Source organism: Rhinopithecus roxellana, chromosome 18 (assembly GCF_007565055.1).
Source record: "Rhinopithecus roxellana isolate Shanxi Qingling chromosome 18, ASM756505v1, whole genome shotgun sequence".
In the NCBI taxonomy this organism is placed as follows: Eukaryota; Metazoa; Chordata; class Mammalia; order Primates; family Cercopithecidae; genus Rhinopithecus; species Rhinopithecus roxellana.
This window is the reverse complement of record NC_044566.1, coordinates 68,351,571-68,372,628: the sequence shown is the minus strand read 5'-3', so window position 1 is coordinate 68,372,628 and position 21,058 is coordinate 68,351,571. Positions and strand designations below refer to the sequence as shown.

The following is a 21,058-nucleotide window of genomic DNA, read 5'->3' as shown; positions in this document are numbered from 1 at the left end:
GCTGCGCCGTCCGTGCCGCAGCGGCCAATGCGGCAGCGCCCGCGAACGCCACCGCGGCGGGCCCGGCTGGCCCGGGCTGCGGCGTGGGGGCGGGGGACCGGCCCTGAGCGGAGCCCCGCGAGAGGAGGAGCGGACGGGAGGCTGGGAGGGATCCGTAATATTACGCAGGACCGGGGGGCTTTCAGGTGTGGGGGAAGGCGATGGGGAGGGCTTGGTGGGGTGGGGGATTGGGCCTGTGATTTCGTGGGCTCTTCGAGAAGAGGGGTGCCCCTGGGGGACTTGGAGTCTCTGCCTGTTTGCTACCTATTTACCTGCCTGTCACTTGTCATGTGGAAGTGGAGGCGCTGTGATCCCCCAGGACTCATCCTGTCCCTTTCTTTTCGCAGTTTCTGTTCTTCCGTGCCCAGCCTGGTGGTATCTGTGTAGGGTCTTCGTGGAAGGGTTATTTCCAAAGTGTCTGATGTGGCTTGGCACTCAGAGAAGTCGGGGGTCTCCAGCCCCCCACTCTACACAACTTGCCTGGCATTCTAACCACGCATATTAAAACTGCAGGTAGCCCTAGGGAACCTTAGCAGCACTCTCCCGCGAGCGCACACGCACACACACACGCACAGACCCATCAAAACACACTCACACCTTTCATAAAACAAAACCATCGAGAGGTAAGGTGACTTGTCCAAGGTCACTTGATCTATTTTTTGTTTTTTCTTATCGCATAATGTTTAGACTGTGCTTGATCTTTCTGGGCACAATCCCATGAAGATAAAAAGCTAAATCTTTATTGTGCCTGATGACATTCTGACCTCGGGGTAAAAACGGAACAAAACAAAAATAAAACCGTTCAGGTGAACGTCTGACCTTGCATTTACTGATGCGATCATTACATTTCTTTTAACCTAAATTAACATTAGGGACTGACAAGGAGGAGTACAGAGTTCAGCAAAAAGAATCTGTGCTAGCAGAGACAGCAGTGCGGCCTGAGCTCCTCCTGCCTGGCCTCTGCTTCTGATTTTATTTTCTTTTACTTTTTTTTTTTTTTTTTTTTAAGACGGAGTTTTGCTTTTGTTGTCCAGGCTGGAGTGCAATGGCGCGATCTCGGCTCACGGCAACTTCTGCTGCCCGGGTTCAAGGGATTCTCGTGCCTCAGCCTCCCGAGTAGCTGGAATTACAGGCGCCTGCCACCACGCCTGGTTAATTTTTGTATTTTTAGCAGAGACGGGGGTTTCACTATGTTGGCCAGGCTGGTCTCGAACTCCTGACCTCAGGCGATCCACCTGCCTCGGCCTCACAAAGTGCTGTAATTACAGGCGTGAGCCACCACGCCCGGCCTTTGCTTCTAATTTTCTTAAGAACATCCAGGCCAGGCAAGTTACATTGAAAACTGCAGGCTGGTAAGAATCTACACTAAATGTAGCTTCAGTTAGGGTTCTTTACCTGTCTCTTCTGGGCCCTCAAAAAATTTTCTGATAAAAAATGCATCTTTGGCCGGGCGCGGTGGCTCACGCCTGGAATCCCAGCACTTTGGGAGGCCGAGGTGGGCGGATCACGAGGTCAGATCGAGACCATCTATGGTATTAGACCCCCATGTACGTGGCATATGAATAGACAAATAGATCACTGAACAACATTAACAAAATTAGATACCATTACCAATGAAACAGTATTAAGTATTAAGTAGCATTAAGTCCTTTAATGTTGTTCTTACAGACATGAGCTACTGCATCTGTCTACATAAACACTTGTATTTTTTAGTAGAGACGGGGTTTCACCATGTTAGCCAAGATGGTCTCGATCTCCTGACCTCGTGAGCCACCTGCCTTGCATCCCCAAGTACTGGGATTACAGGCATGAGCCATCGCGCAAGTCTTTTTTTTTTTAGACAAGGTCTCACTTTGTCACCCAGGCTGAAGTGTACGGGTATGACCTTGGCTCACTGCAGCCTCGAATTCCTAGACGCAAGGCATCTTCCCACCTCACCCTCTCAGGTAGCTGGGACTACAGGTGAGCGCCAACACTCCCGGCTTATTTTTGTATTTTTTGTAGAGACAGGCTTTCACCCCATTGCCCAGGCTGGTCTTGAACTCCTGAGTTCAAGTGATCCGCCAGCCTGGGCATCCCAAAGTGCAGAGATTACAGGTGTGAGCCACTGCACCTGGCCTGGAATTTTTGTTTCATGTGTTCACTTACCTATTCCAACACTTAAAAACATGTCTGACACATAATAGTTGCTCACAAATATTTGTTAGCTAATTAGATGAACCTAGAAATGGTGTATACGTAAGAATGAATTGCATAATATGCAAATGGACAATAAGCATGTGGATAAAGATGTTCAACATTAGTCGTTAGGGAAATGCAAATCAAAAGCACAATGAGGTACTACTTCATGCTCACTGGGATGGCCATTAATAAAAAAGACAATAAAGGATATGAAACCCTCATACTTGGCTGGTAAGAATGTAAAATGGTGCAGCAACTTTGGAAAACATTGGCAGTTCCTCAAAATATTAAATATAGAGTTACCAGATGACCCAGCACCTCTGCTATTAGGTATATACCCCAAGATAATTGGAATCATGCATTGACCCAAAAATCTGTCCGTGTGTATTCATAGCAGTAATACTCAAAAGCCAAAAAACAGAAACAGATGTTCATCAGCTGATGCTTGGATGAATAAAATGTGTTATACCCACACAATCAAATATTGTTTGACAATAGGCCAGGCACGGTGGCTCATGCCTGTAATCCTAGCACTTTGGGAGGCTGAGGCAGGTGGATTGCCTGAGCTCGGGAGTTTGAGACCAGCCTGGGCAACATAATGAAACCTGTCTCTACTAAATTACAAAGAGCTAGCCAAGTGTGGCGGCGTGTGCCTGTAGTCCCAGCTACTCAGGAGGCTGAGGCAGGAGAATTACTTGAACCAGGAGGCAGAGATTGCAGTGAGCCGAGATCGCGCCACTGCACTCCAACCTGGGTGACGGAGACTCCATCTCCAAAAACATAAAAAATTTAAAAAGTTATTTGACAATAGAAAGGAATGAAGTACTACTGATACATGCTACAACATGGATGGCCCTTGAAAACCTTATGTGAAGTGAAAAAAGATGGTGACATTTATATAAACTAATCCAGAACATGCTAGAGAGGCAGAGAGTAATGATTACCTAGGGCTTAGGGTGGAATAAGGAGTAACAAAATGTTCTTACAGGGCTTGTTTTTTGGAGGGGGGGAGGTGACAAAAATGTTCTAAAACTAGACTGTGGCCAGGCATGGTGGCTCATGCCTGTAATGCCAGCCCCTTGGGAGGTCAAAGTGGGAGGATCATTAGAGGCCAGGAGTTCAAGACCAACCTGGGCAACACAAAGAGACCTTATCTCAAAAACAAAAACAAACAAAAATTTAACCAGGTATAGTGGCACGTGCCTGTAGTTCCAGCTACTTGGGAGGCAGATGCTGGGGGACTTTTTGAGCCCAGGAGTTGGAGGTTGCAGTGAGCTATGATCACCCCACTGCACTCCAGTCTGGGTGAAGAGACTATCTCTAAAAAAAAAAATTTTTTTTTTTTTTTACAGTCTCTCTCTGTCACCCAAACTTGAGTGCAATGGGTGCAATCTCAACTCACTGCAACCTCTGTCTCTGAGTTCAAGTGATTCTCGTGCCTTAGCCTCCCAAGTAACTGGGATTACAGGCACCTGCCACCATACCCGGCTAATTTTTGTATTCTTAGTAGAGACGGGGTTTTGCCATGTTGCCCAGGCTGGTTTTGAACTCCTGAGCTCAGGCAATCCGAAAAAAAAATTTTTTTTTAATTAAAACTAGACTGTGATAATATTGTACAACTTTGTGAATACACTAAAAACTACTGAATTTTACTTCAAATGGATGAACTGTAATGGTATGTGAATTATATCTCAATAAAATGTTTTTTTTTAACAAAAGAGTGAGTTGCATAATTGGAATTTAAAAGTATTTAATTCACTATACTTGGTCAATTTTATTTTGCACCGACTTTTCCTACTCAGTGAGTTTTCTACCAGTGTCTTCTATACATTGAATTAGTGGTCTGCTTCCCAATTCCTCTAAATACTCCCAGGATCTGGTATACGAGCCATTAGATTGTCCTTTAACACCAAGGGCAAGTTTTATTTCCTTAATTCTAAACATCTTGACCAAACCTACTCTAAATTTAACACGCTTTTCTTAAATAATGGGATTTACAAAATGAGAATTAGAGGTTCCTTAAAGGTAGATATTTGTTGATTCAAGGACTGCTCAGAACTGGATTTTTCTTCCTACTTCATTGGTTTCTGTAACACTGGGTTTTCGAAATTCAGTTAAAACCTGTGATTTGTTGCCTGAGAGAAAGAGAAAAATTGTTTAGACTGTATTATGACAATAGTTAATACTTATTGCATCTTGCAGGAACATATTTAAGCACCTTACATATGCTAACCACTTTTAATCTTCACAGTCAACCTATAAGATGGATTCTTATCTTCATTTTACTAACGAGGCACACAGATGTTAAATAACTTGCCTAACTAGAGCCACCAAGTGATAAAGCTGAGATTCTAACCCTAGTAGCATGGTTGCAAGGCCTATATGGAGAAAGATCAGCAGGGAGGGTCACTGAAGTAACCCTTTTCCCACTGCATTATTTAATCAATAAACATTAATAGAATCCAGTTAAACGGTAAGCAAAAACAAACCCAAACTAAAACAAGACAGGGCTCCTGTCCTGGGATTACACAGCCTAATATGGGAGACAAAGATACCACCAAATAATAAAAATATAACTTGGTAAGCCTGTATTAGAAGGTTCAAAGTCCAACCAGAGTGAAGAGGTACAAACTAACTTTGTCCAGGGGAGTTAGAGAAGGATGAGGAAAGATGCTGCTGAAGGCTAACATTTACTCCATACAAAGGAAGCAGCCCCTGGTGTGAAAGAGCATAGTGTTGGGGAATGGCCTTGGTGTGGGAAAGTGTCAGAAGGGACTGTAGAGGCCGGACTCTGAGGGGCTTTTTATGTTATGAAAGAGTTTGACCATCCTGGCTAACACGGTGAAACCCCGTCTCTACTAAAAAATACAAAAAACTAGCCTGGCGTGGTGGCGGGCGCCTGTAGTCCCAGCTACTCGGGAGGCTGAGGCAGGAGAATGGCGTAAACCCGGGAGGCGGAGCTTGCAGTGAGCTGAGATCCGGCCACTGCACTCCAGCCTGGGCGACAGAGCGAGACTCCGTCTCAAAAAAAAAAAAAAAAAAAAGAAAGTTTGAAATAAAGAGTACCAATGAGTATGGGCTTGACAGGATCCTGTTTGTGAAGATAACTGTAGGAACTCTGATGATGAACAACGGTAGACAAAAGAAAGCAGGGATACCAAGCAGGAAACTGCTTTAACAATCGATGTAAGAGGCAAAAAGAAGCAAATTAAATTATCTGTAATTTATCTTTTAGACATATAAGCCATATTTGGTCCTAGAACCATGGTCTGCACCATCTAAAGCAGCATGGTGTAACAGAAATAAAATGCGAGTCATATATATAACTTTAAATTTTATACTAGCCAGGTGTGATGGTGTGCGCCTGTAATCCTAGCTACTTGGGAGGCTAAGATGGAAAGATTACTGGATGCCAGGAGTTCAAGACCAGCCTGGGCAACGTAACAAGACCCCTCATCTCGAAAAAATAATAATAATAATAATAATAATAGATTTTATACTAACCACATTAAAACAAGTAAACAAACATTTTGAAATATATTTAACTCAATATATTCAACATGTCAATACAAATCATTAACAAAATATTTTGCATTTTTCATACTGTCTTCAAAATCCAGTGTGAATTTTATACGTAAAGAATTTTCCATTTGAATGCTAAGTTTCCTTTGAAACTTAATTTGCATTTAGATTTTATAAATTTTACTATTGAAAATGTAGACTCATGTACTCAAGTTTTTCCAAACACACTTCAATGCTGCCCAATATTTGAATGGTGTGTCAGTTTTTACATTTTAATTGATAAAAATTAAAGTTAAAAGTTCAGTTCCTCAATCATGCCTACCATATTTCAGTGCTCAGGAGCCACACATGGCCAGTGGTTACCACTGTGGACAGTGCAGACTGCACTGCTTCTCAGCCAAGGGAGAACAACTTGCCAGCCATTCCCTCGTTGGATTATAACAAAATGTTTATTATCAGGATCTAAAAAGGAAGAATCTCTCATTCTAAACCAACTGCAAGTAAAACACAGTATAGAGGAGTAGAAATTCTTGACACCTGAAGAAGCAGATGCACAGCACATGATTGTTTTTGGTTAAGTTACTAAAAAAAAAAGAGAGTATTGTTCTTTTTTTTTTTTCTTTTTTTTTGAGACGGAGTCTCGCTCTGTCGCCCAGGCTGGAGTGCAGTGGCCGGATCTCAGCTCACTGCAAGCTCCGCCTCCCGGGTTTACGCCATTCTCCTGCCTCAGCCTCCCGAGTAGCTGGGACTACAGGCGCCCGCCACCTCACCCGGCTAGTTTTTTGTAGTTTTTAGTAGAGACAGGGTTTCACCGTGTTAGCCAGGATGGTCTCGATCTCCTGACCTCGTGATCCGCCCATCTCGGCCTCCCAAAGTGCCGGGATTACAGGCCTGAGCCACCGCGCCCGGCCGAGTATTGTTCTTTAGAGCAATCCTTGTTTGGCTAATAGAGAAGATGTAAACAATGATTTGAAAGAATTGTTATGGATGCACCTATAAAAACATCTACAAAAACAAGCTCCATTATGGAACTTTAACTCATAAGGCCTTCTGTTTAAAACTGTATATGGAGTAGACTCCTAAAACACAGCCCCACTAGAGCACACCTGAAAATAATGAGGGCAATTTTTAAAAACATCTTTTAAATGCAGAGTTGAATTAGCAATAAAATAAATTCTTGGAAGCCAAAAATGAAGTGAAAGTGTGAGAACGATGGAGCACTGAGACTTGTGGCTGCTAACAAAGACATTGAGGTTATAATCCTGCTCAGGAGGCAAGCCGAGGCCCAGCAGCCTGTGGAGATTTGCTTACTGTACCCTAGGTAAATTCTGCCCTTCTTCCTTACCAGTATGAGTTTTAGCTGAGTGCAGGATATCTAGCAAAAGACATTCCCCAGACCTATTTGCAACTATGTGACTAGGTGCTGGCCAATGTGGTATGAGTAGAAGTATGCAACTGCTGGCTCATACTCCTGAAAAGAAAGGTATTCTCTTCACTCGTTCCTTCTTCCCATGAGCTGGAATGCAAATACAGGTTGAGAATCCCTAACTTGAAATGTTCCAGAATCTGAAACTTGAGTGCCAACATGGAGCCACAAATGGAGAATTCCGCATCTGACCTCATGTGAAGGGTCAGTCAATACTTTATTTGACACACAAAATGATTTAAAATAGTGTATAACATTACCCCCAGGCTATGTGTATAAAAAACATAAATGAATTTCATGTTTAAACTTGGGTCCCATCCCCAAGATGTCATTATATATATGAAAATATTCCAGGTCGGGAGTGGTGGTTCATGTCTGTAATCCCAGCATTTTGGGAGGCCGAGGCGGGTGGATCACTTGAGTTCGAGACCAGCCTGGCCAACATGGTGAAACCCTGTCTCTACTAAAAATACAAAAATTAGTTGGGTGTGGTGGCAGATGCCTGTAATCCCAGCTACTCAGGAGGCTGAGGTAGGAGAATCACTTGAACCTGGGAGGCAGAGGTTGCAGTGAGCAAGACTGCGCCACTGCACTCCAGCCTGGGCAACAGAGTGAGACTCTGTCACCAAAAAAAATATATATATATAAGAAACACACTTCTTGTCCCAAGCATTTGAGAGAAGGGGTACAAACTTCCTCTGGAGGCTGAGGTATTAGTTGCTTTTTATTTTGAACCCCTTTATGTTGTTCAAATTTAACATTTTAAATTAAATACATGGTTCTTTAAACTTGTAAATACTTCACAAAATATAAACCACATTCATATTTATTCCTCAAAGCCGCGTATTTTCTTGATTCCCTCAGGCCTCATACACTCGAGAATTTTTCTTGTATCCTTACAACTTAAGAAAGCCCACTTTATATCAATTTATGTAAAGTTAAAAGCCTGCATAGACTGTACATAGACTGCCTGGGTTTGAATTCTGGCCCATTCGCTTGCTAGTTTAGTGGTGACTATTATTTAACAACTGTGCCTGTTTTCTCACCTGGAAAAAAAAAAAGGAACAACAGTACCCAGCTCACAGGATTGAGGACTAAATGAGTTAATGTATGGCAACTCATAAGAGTAGATCCTGGCACCTACTTAGCACTGTTAGCTATTATTGAGTATAGACAGTATCCTACCCATATATGTATTCCTAAATTCCCAGCAGTGGAGCACACAAATTATTAAGTAATGTTTACTGAATTAAACTGACTTGCTACCAGGGAGATTAAAAGAGGGGTGGTGATGACAAGAAAGTTCTCCCCAAGTTAATTCTGCAGCACACTTGTCAGCAATGAAAGCTTTGTGAGCCTGGTAGGTTTTTTGTTTCTATTAGCTGACAGACTAGGTGGAAAAAGCAAATGCATTCTATTGAATGAATGTGAAAAAGGCAAAAACCATTCTGGGCCACAATCAATTTTTCCATTCATCCCTACTCTCTCCTACGTATGTTGCGGTCTCTCATTCTTGCCTGCTGTTTCCATAGTTCTCTTGAGCTTTTTTTTTTTTTTTTTTTTTTTTTTTTTTTTTTTGAGACGGAGTCTCGCTCTGTCGCCCGGGCTGGAGTGCAGTGGCCGGATCTCAGCTCACTGCAAGCTCCGCCTCCCGGGTTCACGCCATTCTCCCGCCTCAGCCTCCCGAGTAGTTGGGACCACAGGCGCCGCCACCACGCCGGGCTAAATTTTTTTGTATTTTTAGTAGAGACGGGGTTTCACCGTGTTAGCCAGGATGGTCTCGATCTCCTGACCTCGTGATCCGCCCGCCTCGGCCTCCCCAAGTGCTGGGATTCCAGGCGTGAGCCACCGCGCCCGGCCAGGTTCTCTTGAGCTTTTTCTAAAGGGCCTGTTGAAGTTCATCTGTACCTGCAACTCTCACTTGGTCTGGGCATGTGAGAGGGGAGTCATACAAGCCTTCCAGGAAGGGTTTTCTTGTTAAACTTCTGACAGTTCATAAAATTCAAATAGTCAACATTGCTCTGCTTACCTTTTCCAAGGTGGACATAACCCCCCACCGCCCCCATGGCCCAGCTGCTGGGATGACGCTTTTCTCCATAAACCTCTTCATAGGGAACCAGCAGGAAAAGGTCAAAGATGGACTGCACAAGTCCAGCTCTTGCTTCTTTATAACACTCTTTACACCACAGATACTATTCCCTCTCCTTTTAAATCACATAGACCTAGGTACTTACCTTACTTTGCCCTATCTGGTCTATTACATACTTGTAGTTTCCCCCATATGAACTGTGCAATCACATTACCTTCAGTGCCTTTGCTAGTCATGAAAATCAGCATGCTATTCCTGTATCAGAGACAGGCAGTAAAATATTGTGCTTTGGAATTAAACAGATCTGGGTTTAAAACCCAGACCTATGACTTAGCTATGCGACCTCAAATAAGTTGCTCAACGTTAGCCTCAGTTCCTTCATCTATAAATTGGGTATTTCTGCTTTATACGGTAATATTCAGACTAAACAAGGTCAAGTATATAAAGTGCCAAGAGTGGTACCCAGGACAGACTATGCACCCAATATATGGAGATGTGATGTTAAGAAGAAAATAGGACTTTGTGCAGGAGATGTAAGTTAGGTATGCCAGCTCAGACTCCCCAGGACACTGGCTCATGTTAGCAAGGCCCAGAATCCTGTGACTGAACAAGCCTGTCTTGGTGTGTGCTTTAAAAAGTGTGGCAAAGTCAGCTTTATTCACAGAAAAGGTAGGACATTAATTCGGATTTACTATACGATCATCAGAAAAGACAGGTGAATTAACTGGTTGTAATAATGTAAATGACCTCATACCTACTACGGGATAAAAATTTGCACTCAAATAAAATCAAGATGGCTAGTAAAAATAATCCAACAAGAATCTAATAAAAAATTTGCTAAAAGAATAAAAGACTCAAGAAATGCATATATCATGCTGTCCTTATTGTTGTCAATTTCCCCCAGGACATATTATTTTGTGTAAATCCAATAAAAATCTCAGTAGAATTTTTTGAAGAAAAATCAAACTCAATAAAGTACAGACTACAGTTCATCTTAAAGACTAAGTGTCCTACAATAGCCTCCCCACACAAAAACAAAAAGGATAAGACAGACCAGCTTCCTATCAGGTATACAAATAAAGCATCTGGCTACAATGATTAATGCAGTGGGGTATTGGTGCAGGAACAGCTAATGCTTCTCAAGTGTCAGGGCTTACACTACCCAAATGCTTTAGATTATATTATTAATATAACCATCCATGTATATTATCCTCATTTTCCAGATGATAAAGCTGAACTCTAGAAAGGTTACGCAACTTGCTTAAGATCACACATGGTCAAGGCAGGATTCTGAACACAGCTGACTAGACATACCTCTCAGGAAAAATATTATTACCTATTATCTACAGAGGTCCTCCAAATCATTAAGAAAAAACCCTAATTTCGTATAAAAATTGTGAAAGGATATAATAAGCAATTACACTCACATACAAATAGCTGGTACATATTAAAAAGTTTGACCTCACAAGACCTAGGATTACAATTAACTAGGATCACAAAGAATACTAGGAAATGGATACACATACTGGTAGGAGTATATATTTGTATAGCATTTTGGGAAGGCAATGTGACATTTAAAAACACAATTTATATGACTTTTCAGCAATTTCTTTCCAGAATCAACCCCAAAGAAACTCAAACAGTCAAATGAACCTAACCGTACATCAACAGAATAGTTGGTGTGGTGTGTGTGTGTGTGTGTGTGTGTGTGTGTATGATGGAATACCACACAGCCACTAAACGGAATGAATTGACGGGGCATGATGGCTCACATCTGTAACCTCAACACTTTCGGAGGCTGAGGCAGGCAGATCACCTGAGGTCAGGAGTTCCAGCCAGGCTGGCCAACATGGTAAAACCCCATCTCTACTAAAAATACAAAACTTAGCCAGGCGTAATCATGCCTGTAATCCCAGCTACTCGGGAGGCTGAGGGAGAATTGCTCGAACCCAGGAGGCAGAGGTCGCAGTAAGCCGAGATGGCATCAGCCTGGGCGACAAAAGTGAAACTCCATCTCAAAAAAAAAAAAAGAATTAATGGCATTCGCAGCCTAGATGGGATTGGAGACTATTATTCTAAGAGAAGAAACTCAGGAATGGAAAACCAATCTCTAAGTGGGAGCTAAGCTATGAGGATACAAAGGCGTTAAAAATGATACAATGGACTATGGGAACTTAGAGGGGAAGGGGTGGGAAGAGGGTGAAGGATAGAAGGCTACAAATTGGGTTCAGTGTATACTGCTCAGGTGATGGGTGCACCAAAATCTCACAAATCACCACCAAAGAACTTACTCATGTAACCAAATACCACCTGTTCCCCCAAAAACCTATGGAAATAACAAAATTTTAAATAAGAATTACATTTCCTAAGAAAACACAAAACAGAATAGTTGCAACAGATCATTGTACACCCATTCTATGGGACAGTATGTAAAAAGTAAATCTACATGGACACAGAAAAATGCTGATGATATACCAATAGAAGGGAAGAAGAACAAGTCCAGAACACAAACTTTTTAATCCATTTGTTAAAAAAGTAAAAAGAGGGATCTAAGAGAATGAAATGTGATAAAAAAAAAAAAAATCAGAGAGAATATAAAAGAAAAAGAAAAGAGAAGTAACATTTATATACTCTTTAAGACACATTTAAAAGGGTCTACAAGGATACATATCAAACCATTAAGAGTGCACACTAGGAAATGGAGGGGAATCAGGGCCTAAAAGTTCAAGGGGATTTTTCCTTTACTCAATATTCTTCTTTATCACTAAAAATGTTCACGGTTTTTGTCATTTTGAGAAGACAAAAGCAAGTGAGAAATAATTTACTATTTTATGTTCACTCTTCTGTTTAAAAAAGAGCAAGATATATAAACCAATGAAGGGAATATACTAAAACCCAAGCGGAGAAGAAAAGAGCAATAATAAGAAAATTACATATTAAGAACAGCTACTGACACCTATAAAGAATCAAAGCAACTGACACAATAAATTTTATTGTTTCCATAATAATAGGCTCTGGACAAAGACAATGGAGACAATGACAACACATTTAAACTCCTATAACAAATTAATCTTACAAATTTCCAGTGGCTCAACATATTAAAATGCAAAATATATAAAGAAAAAAACAAGAAATATAAATATTCAGATTTTTGCAGTACAATGAAATGTCTTTTAAAAAAAGTTTATTGTAATTGTGTATGTAATTCTGACAGTAATTCAAAACACAAAATCACACCTTTTCCCTAACTTCCCACGATCTGGATCTGGGGATTGCAATATTACAGAAATAAGCAAAAATAAGCTTACTGCTCAGAGATAAATAATTTTCCTTATTTCAATGCATCAATGCACAAAAATTTCAATTCAAAAAAGCCAATCACTGCTATATGCAGATAAATAAAACAGATTTGACAACACTTTTATAATCAAACCCAACATTATACAAAAAATATGTGTGTGCGTGTGAGCACGTACATGTGCATGTATGCAATGCCTATTTTAGAAAAAAGGTGTCCTGATGAAAATGATTTTGAAAATAGTCACTGACACACATTATATACAAAACCTTTTATATAAAAAATTAAACTATTTTCAATGAAATTCCATGTTCACATCCTATCTGAAAACTGTAACTGAATCATAAATAGGTCTACTAATGGTTTCTCTCTGAAATCATGGCTAAGGCAGTTCTCTTTCCAACGGTTTTCTTTTATATCCACCTGACGTCACTAATACTAATACTAATGTAGTCAAATACACAGATGCAACCTGACATGCCTATGCGTTATTACCTGGAGCTCTGTTCACTGTTATAATGGGAGAATTTACAGTTGCTACAAAGAATATTTTTCTTGTTTAAAATATACTGGTTTCTCTATTCCAAATTAAGCACTTACTTAAGACATTAAGAGGCTGAGAAGCCACTCCATTTGGTGTCAATATCTATAGCCCTATAAGAAAGAACTCTGTATTGGAATAGCTAGAAAAGGTCTCACTAAAGTGAGAACTTTAGTGCATCCTTCACCTGCATAGAATCAGTTTGGCTAATAGCTCTTTGCCCCAGAACACCAGTCTGGAGTTCAAATATGCTCCTGAAAGTTCATCTCAGATAAGAAAAAAACATCTCACAGAAGCAAATAAGGACACACAGGATAATAAAATTGTTAAAATCTGTTTGATGAGTCTTACAGCATTCCTCATTTGGAGGGGCTGCTACAGGTTAAGGTGGAAACAAAAATGGAAAAGGCTGGGGCAATAAAGTTGAGTTGGCCAAGTATTTACGCCAGTAATCATTTCAATAAGTCTTTAAGCAAACAACTGTAATGACCTGGTGCCTCTAGCTCATCATTCTACAAGCACTGAGGATATGAAGCTTAAAAGGTGAAAACTTGAATACCCTTAGAAAAGGGGAACAGTCTGAGGCAAAAGTTGTAGGCCTGTAAATACATATTTTATTTTCATTTTTTTGAAGACAGAGTTCTGCTCTTATTGCCCAGGCTGGAGTGCAGTGGTGCGATCTCAGCTCACTGCAACCTCCACCTCCTGGGTTCAAGCGATTCTCGTGCCTCAGCCTCCTGAGTAGCTGGGATTATAGGCGCCTGCCACCATGCCCGGCTAATTTTTGTATTTTTAGTAGAGATGGGGTTTCACCATGTTAGTCAGGCTGGTCTCGAACTCCTGACCTCGGGTGATCCACCTGCCTCGGCCTCCCAAAGTGCTGGGATTACAGGCGTGAGCCACCGTACCCGGCGTAAATATATATTCTATATGCACACACAACTGTGTGTATTATTCTGTATATATTTACATACATATTCACAAGATGCCCTGCAGTGTAATTCAAAAGGCCTTTATCAAGGAACAAATTGATTCTAGTATAGGCCCTAGAGTTCACACCATCTGTATAAGAAACAAATGTGCATGTATTCACATAATGTAAACCTCATCAACAAAACACTAGGTTAAATAGTAAGTGTTCGGTTAATGGTTTCTAACCATTATCAATCACTGATGTAATGAGAACATTTCTTACACTGAGAATCAAACTAAAAAGAAAACACAACTGGACTTTAAATTCACAAGAAAAAAGATGGTCAGTATGGCAAACATGAAGAAAGTTCAAATTCCAGAGTAGGGAAAAATATCAAAATTTTATAAATCTCCTGGGATGCAATTTAATGACTGCATCATTAGAAAAATAGACTCATAGAATGAACGGTGCTGCTATGGATTCTCTCAACACATCAACCCATGTTTATCTTTTTCCTCTTTTGTTTCCAGCTGGAGGTTTCTTCAACTGAAGGAGTTGTCCTCCTGTTCCAAAACCTGCAGAGGCAGGATTGGACACCCCAAAAGTCAAACCAGCGGATGCCGTGATGCCAGGATTGCTGAAGTTAAACCCAGATGTACTTGAGCTGCCAAAGCCTTATGTTTAGGGAAAAAAATATTCATATCAGAAGTTGAATTCCAAAAACAAATATAAAAACAGGGAGAAGCAGTAAATTTCTATCTAAAAGAATACATAATCTGTAAGAAATGCAAATATCTTAAAGCCCTAAATTTCTCACATGAAATTTTAACAGGAAAATTTAGCTAACAACTAAGTGGCACCTTGAAAGAGAGTTTAGTGATGCAGGCCAAAAGAGAAACCTTAGCACAAATAACTAAAATCTATACCAACTTCAAATTGCCAGAAACTTTCCTGTTAATTAAATATGTCAAGGTGCCTTCCTCCTTAGCCCCAACATTTTAGCCACATGTAGAAGAGGGACATTCACATATGTGGACCTACCCTTGCTATCCCACGCACTCCAGGAAAGCGTCAACCCACAATGTTCAAGACAATGAACAACAAAAGAGCAGTACTCACTGTTCTGATTTTGTAAGAGCTTTTGCAAAATTAAGATCTAGTACTACTACTGCCTAGTTAACTAATACAATATTTTGATTATAATCCTGATAACATGGAATCCTATTATTATCTTCCTCCACTGGAACTGCTGATTTTAAACACTACTTGTATTAAGTGGAACTTCCTTTAAATTCTCTAAATTTAAACACATCTTTCACAGTATTATGTCATTATATTAGATATGGTATTTGTCCCTAAGCACTGCCCATTAAAACAAGCCATATTTACCAATATAAATGCAAAAGCAGATGAAATTTGGAATTTCTCATAAGAAGAGTCAAAAAAATTATACCTGTTTCAAAAATGAACAAGGAACTAAATTAATAATAAAGATTTGGTATTCTCAAAACCAGAGGGACTCTGGAATAGAAATCATTCTCCAGAATGAATTATGACAAGAAACTTGGTTAAACTTTCACAATGATGGGTTCCTTTTTGCAATAATGAAGAAAATGACTTAACCACGAAGTTAGTCACTAGGGTTCAAATGAATCTCTACTTAATTAGAAGATATAATTATTAAATCAAACTAAGAAGTCTTGTTAGAAATATTTTACAAACCTGCCCTTTAGTTTATGAGAGAGATAAAGTAAAATGATTAGTTAGGCTTGCACACTTCATCCAGGGAGTAAAAACTGAATCAGGGAGGGAAATTTTTGGGTTACTGGAAATAACAACACATACTTTTAAATTAAATAATTTACACCTTTAAATTTGCCTGAAATCCAGGCAGAAACACACAAACCTGCACTAAGACTTCCTGAGGGTTTATTTGTTGTTCCAAATCCAAATGTGGAGGCCCCTGTGGTGCTGCATCCAAAACCAGAGCTAGTTCCAAATCCTAGTGGAAGGGTAATAGAAAAATATACAATGGCACATAAAACACAGGTTAAAGGATACGGACAAGTACAACCGAAAATCATCAGAGGTCTAATAGATACAGTGTTGAAAAACATGGCCTTATTAAGGAAATCTGCTTACTCCTTTGCATGAGACTTTTAGAAGAACCAGACTAATTCTGAAATAAAATGTTTATATCTATTTAGACTATGTTTGTGACCCAATTTTTAAAGAACAAGGCCATAAAAAAGAAAGTATTAGTATTTTCTATTTTAAATGTGCTAGAAAATTTTACCCACCATTCAAGTATGATTTCAGTCAGTTATAAACATTTCCACTTTAGGGGTATTTCATTTCACAAATAAAGGACTAAATACATTAATAAGCATGACATGCACAACAATGTAAACACTAAATACTACAAGGTTATTTTACTCTGCTCTTTCCCAAAACATTTTTAGTTAATTAAGAATCTGTAGCACTGAAAAACTGCATAACTATAGTCAAACACTTTAAATCTACTCAGTAACAGTAGATTCCTGCCATACTACCAGCCAGTGTAACAGTGAAAAATTGGTGGTGAGAAGATCATGGTTTTTCTCTTAACAGTACTATCTTAATCATTTAAAAAAGGAAAGATTTTTCATTACACAAAGGTCATGACATTCTAAGTACGTGAAGACTACTTTCCACTCTCCTAAGAGCCAGGTGCTCTACAAATAAAGTTCAAATTCTTTTTCCGTTACTTTGCAACAGCTTAGCTAGAATACTGAGTGTGGCAGTATCATTGCCTGTAACAACAAGAAATGTGATGGCAAATTAATTATAGATTATAGGAATTATGCTATCTGCCATGATTCTAATAATTCCTAATTTAGAACAGTCTATATTAAACAACCATACTAGCTTATAGGTCTCCTGTCTTACATTTTAGTGGAAATAAGGGCAATTTATTCATTACATTATAATGTGCCTGTGAAAATACAACCAACTTTCAGTTATCCATATCAAAGAATTGTGAATGTATTTGTATTTAGCATGATGTTTTTGCAGAGGACTTACCTTACTAAACTTATGAAAGTATTATTAAAATAAGCTTAATTGCTTATGTAAACAAGTATGTACATAGGCAAATCTGCCAAATGTGCTTAGAAATGGACATGAGTTTAGCTGTTCAATTCATAATAATTTCCCTAAGTACTCATTTTCAGAAAAAAGAAGATACTGATTAGGAGAATGTATATCATCCAGAAGTAGTTCAGACTCCAAACTAACATTAAGACTATTAATTTTAAGATTTTTAATTAAGATGATTAAAACTAAAGAATTTTCAAGTTCATGTGTCAGCATATTGCTCTGAAAACATGAACATGCCTACCACTTAATTTTAATACTTTATATTTACTATTCACAGAAGATGGAATGATACTAAATCTAATATTAGAAAGCAATAATTATGTTTGAGAATCGTTTTTGCCAGATGGAACCTTAACTTCCAAAACAGCAGCAGATCCTCTTAGAAATTTTTTTTTTACAGGCTAGTATCGATTCAAATATATAATAGTTCAATGATATATTAGAAAAGTTAAAGTGTACCTCCAAGGTTTGAAGAACCTAAGCCACTTGATTGCAAGCCAGTGCCAATACCTGAGCCGAATGGCGTTCCAAAACTAACTCCCAGAGATGGCTGTGGCCCTGGTATAAAAAAAAAAAAAAAATGGGGGGGAAAAAAAAACAAATTTGCCTTACTCTTTCAAGATTAAAGATTCTTTATGAAATTATTTTTAAAATGAACAGTGATTACTTTTAACTGATTCCATTTGTTAAAACTCAGTTTTCAGGATGTCTCTCCAGTGTAACTTATCTATCCAAATTGATTTATCTAAAAATTTAAAGAAAGATTTTTAAAAAATTAACCTGTTCAGAACTAGACAATTAAAAGAGGCTTACCGCAATGAAAGATGAATGTTAGTTTAACCTACTAAATAATTTGAAATCTTTAATGTATCATAAATTATAGTTCCTTTAGATTTACTTCTAGAATTATTTTAGATCTCCTCACTTGTTTCTGATAAAACTAGTTGGTATAATCAGTAAGCGGTTTTTAATTTTTTTTAATCAAGTTCCTTAGTGTTAGAGTCAAGTCTCAACTGATGAAGAGAGACTGACACTAACATGTCAAAACTATCATGTTATTTCATAAGAGTAAGTACCCAAAAAACTAGGCATGATTTCTCATATGAAATATAAATGATATATACAATAAGTAGATAAAAAACAAGACAATGTTTTATTTTATTAAATTTATTGTTCATTGTAAAGCAAATCAATTACACAGTAACATGACAATTCCAACTTGTTCACAAAAAGTGATAATTGAGTTCTATTCTTAAGCTCTGCTACATTACACCACTTATCACCTGATTAAATAAGGTAATGAACATTTACAAAGGCACCGCTGTGTACCTTGACAGATTCAATACATTCAAGATTTCAATTGAGAAGTTTCTTTCCAACGTTTTGGAAAATGTACTCAGAAGCAGAACGATTAGTCATCCTTTTCCCACTTGTTACTTTAAAGATTTTGGCTGAGTTTGTTTGGCAAGAATAGCATCAAACTTACTAGCCTCTCTTTTAAACTACTATTTTTTTTTAAACTAAGCAGAATACAAAAATCTAAAAATCTCTCATTTGGATAAATAATTTATGAAAATTATTCAATAAACTTCATAGTACAATCTTCAGTATTGTCTTTTTCAAGCACAGTGATCAGTGCATCTCAAAGTTGAGGGAACTGTCAAAGTAATACACACATTAAAATTTAAATTTTTAAAGAAATCAAAGCCTTCAAGTTGTCCAATGAAGAATGAGGTTTGTATATTAAAAAGGTAGTGTAAAATTATAAAGCATTTAAAGAAAAACAACCGAGGAACTACATTTTGCTACACTGGGACAGAAACTGGACTTTTCGAATAGCTTCTACCCAGAAAATAAACAATAACTAATAGCAGCCAGAATTCTTATACCACTATTAAAAAAATAATTTAAAATTTTACATCCAGTTTGAGATCAATTTGAGAATAAAATACCTGCCTAGCAGCTCTTTTGTAAAATGTTACTATAGGAAAAAGAAACCAAGCATATTATTATACTTTCTGATTCCTAACAAAAAACATAAAAAAACACATGTCCAGTTTAACATTGAGAGACTTGTGTGTCACAGGTTAATAGGAGGCACTGCTGGTGGAAGACCCTAAAGAATAATGCACACCACAGCCCTCAGCCTTGTAAGTCATAAGAGTTACTCAAATAGCATGCTTTTTGTTGTGTGTGGGTCTATTGTTAAGAGCAACAGAACATAAGATTTTTCTAATCATCAATATTCATAATATAGATAATCAAGAACTCCTAATGATGACAAGACTTCTCATTGCACATCAGATACATGACATTTTTAGTTTTGTACCTTCACACAAATTCTGAAGGCAACATCATTTTAAAAACTCGTAGGCAAATGTATAACATTTTTTAATAGCAAAAACTCATGATAAGTATCTCCCATGCCAAAGTACTAGCATATATTACACTCTGGCCACTATATATATTAGTTTCACTATTAGAAAGCAGAGTCTAAATCCTTCAGGCAAAAGTTACGTAAACAATTCAAGAAGTCTGCTTTGAAATCTGAACTGTCATTCAATGAGAGGTTCTTACTTCCATAAATAAAATTAAGTTAGTAGTGATATGTATCAATGACTGGCCAAAGTGAAATCTTCATGTAGAGTAACATTTTACAAAAGTTACCATATAATATATTCACACACAACAAAACCAGATTTAGCACTGTAATTCATATTTTCCAGAATAAATTCTACTTTCTTAAAAGTAAAACTGCATTAACAGAAAAAGGACTAAAGTGCTAAAAATATTTTATAATTTTCCATGATCACCCAAAATGCCTAATGTAATTAGTATGGTTATTTCTAAGTCACATTTTAAAATAATTTTTCTTTAAAAAACCTAAAATGCCTTTTCCCCAGTTTGAAAAGTTTTACTCTTACTGATTTAATGGGGAATGTTCCTTTGGTTATTAAATACAACAAAATCACAAAACCACAAGAAACTAAGATGAAATACTTAACGTTTCCTATTTAACACTACACCTTAAATGTCCAAACCTACACTAAGCTAAAAAGGAGGAATTCCTAACAAAACGTCTTGGCTCTCCTTAAAACAGCAGCTAAGTCACGTAAGAAAAGTCTTATTATGTAAACATCAAGAACTCTTAAAAGTGTCAAAACACAACAGCAAAACTCAATCCCAGTACATTGCTAAAAAACCTATCCTAAATTAAAATTATACTGAAAAGCCTAATGTAAATGTCTTCAGTTTTTCAGGAGGCTTGGGAAGCACTTAATAGACACGCGTCACGTTCTGCCAACATGAAACTACGTTACCCACGTAATGATGCTCATGATTTCGTACACAAATAGCCTGCTGGATATTCAATTCTCTGCAGCCTTCAGAACAAATAACTGTAAATCATACATGCCTAAGCCCTAGTATATAGATTTTTTCATTTAAATAAACTGAAGAAAGACAAGTCATTTAAGTCTATTACTCCTCCTCTGAGAAAGATACAGAAACCACCTTCAGAAGGCAGCAGTCTAAGATAGCTATTTGCTTTGTGCCCATATTCATGTTAATAAAAATTTCATATGCAAATAAAAGCAAAATCCCTCTGAGAACTCAAATCTTGTATAGATAAACAGTGATGTATACAAACAATGCATAAGCTCTCTCTCTCTACCTTCATCTAGATGGTCTAAAATTTGTTACTGGCACTTAAAAGATTTCACAGAAGTCACAGAGCATAAGGGATAACTTACGGGGTACAAAACACCATTCAATAAATAGGGACATTTCTAAATGTATCTAACAGAGCTCATAAATCTCACATCATGGTGACATGACTAAAATAACTAAAATTTTGACTGGGAAGGCCTGGGAGACCTTTAGAGAAACAAAAGGAGAAAGAAAAGATAAAT

General features: G+C 38.2%; 1 protein-coding gene across 1 annotated transcript in view; it reads right to left on the bottom strand.

Annotated features, from left to right (window-relative positions):
* Positions 1-12,230: 12,230 nt before the first annotated feature.
* NUP58 (nucleoporin 58) overlaps positions 12,231-21,058 on the bottom strand; it is a 42,338-nt gene continuing 33,510 nt past the window's right edge. Inside the window, exons 14-16 of the mRNA XM_010360177.2 lie at positions 17,607-17,705; positions 15,916-16,011; positions 12,231-14,683 (exon numbers count right to left, since the gene is read on the bottom strand). Coding sequence (XP_010358479.1) covers positions 14,514-14,683; positions 15,916-16,011; positions 17,607-17,705 — 365 coding nt within the window. The 3' untranslated portion in view covers positions 12,231-14,513. The remainder of the gene's footprint in view (positions 14,684-15,915; positions 16,012-17,606; positions 17,706-21,058) is intronic.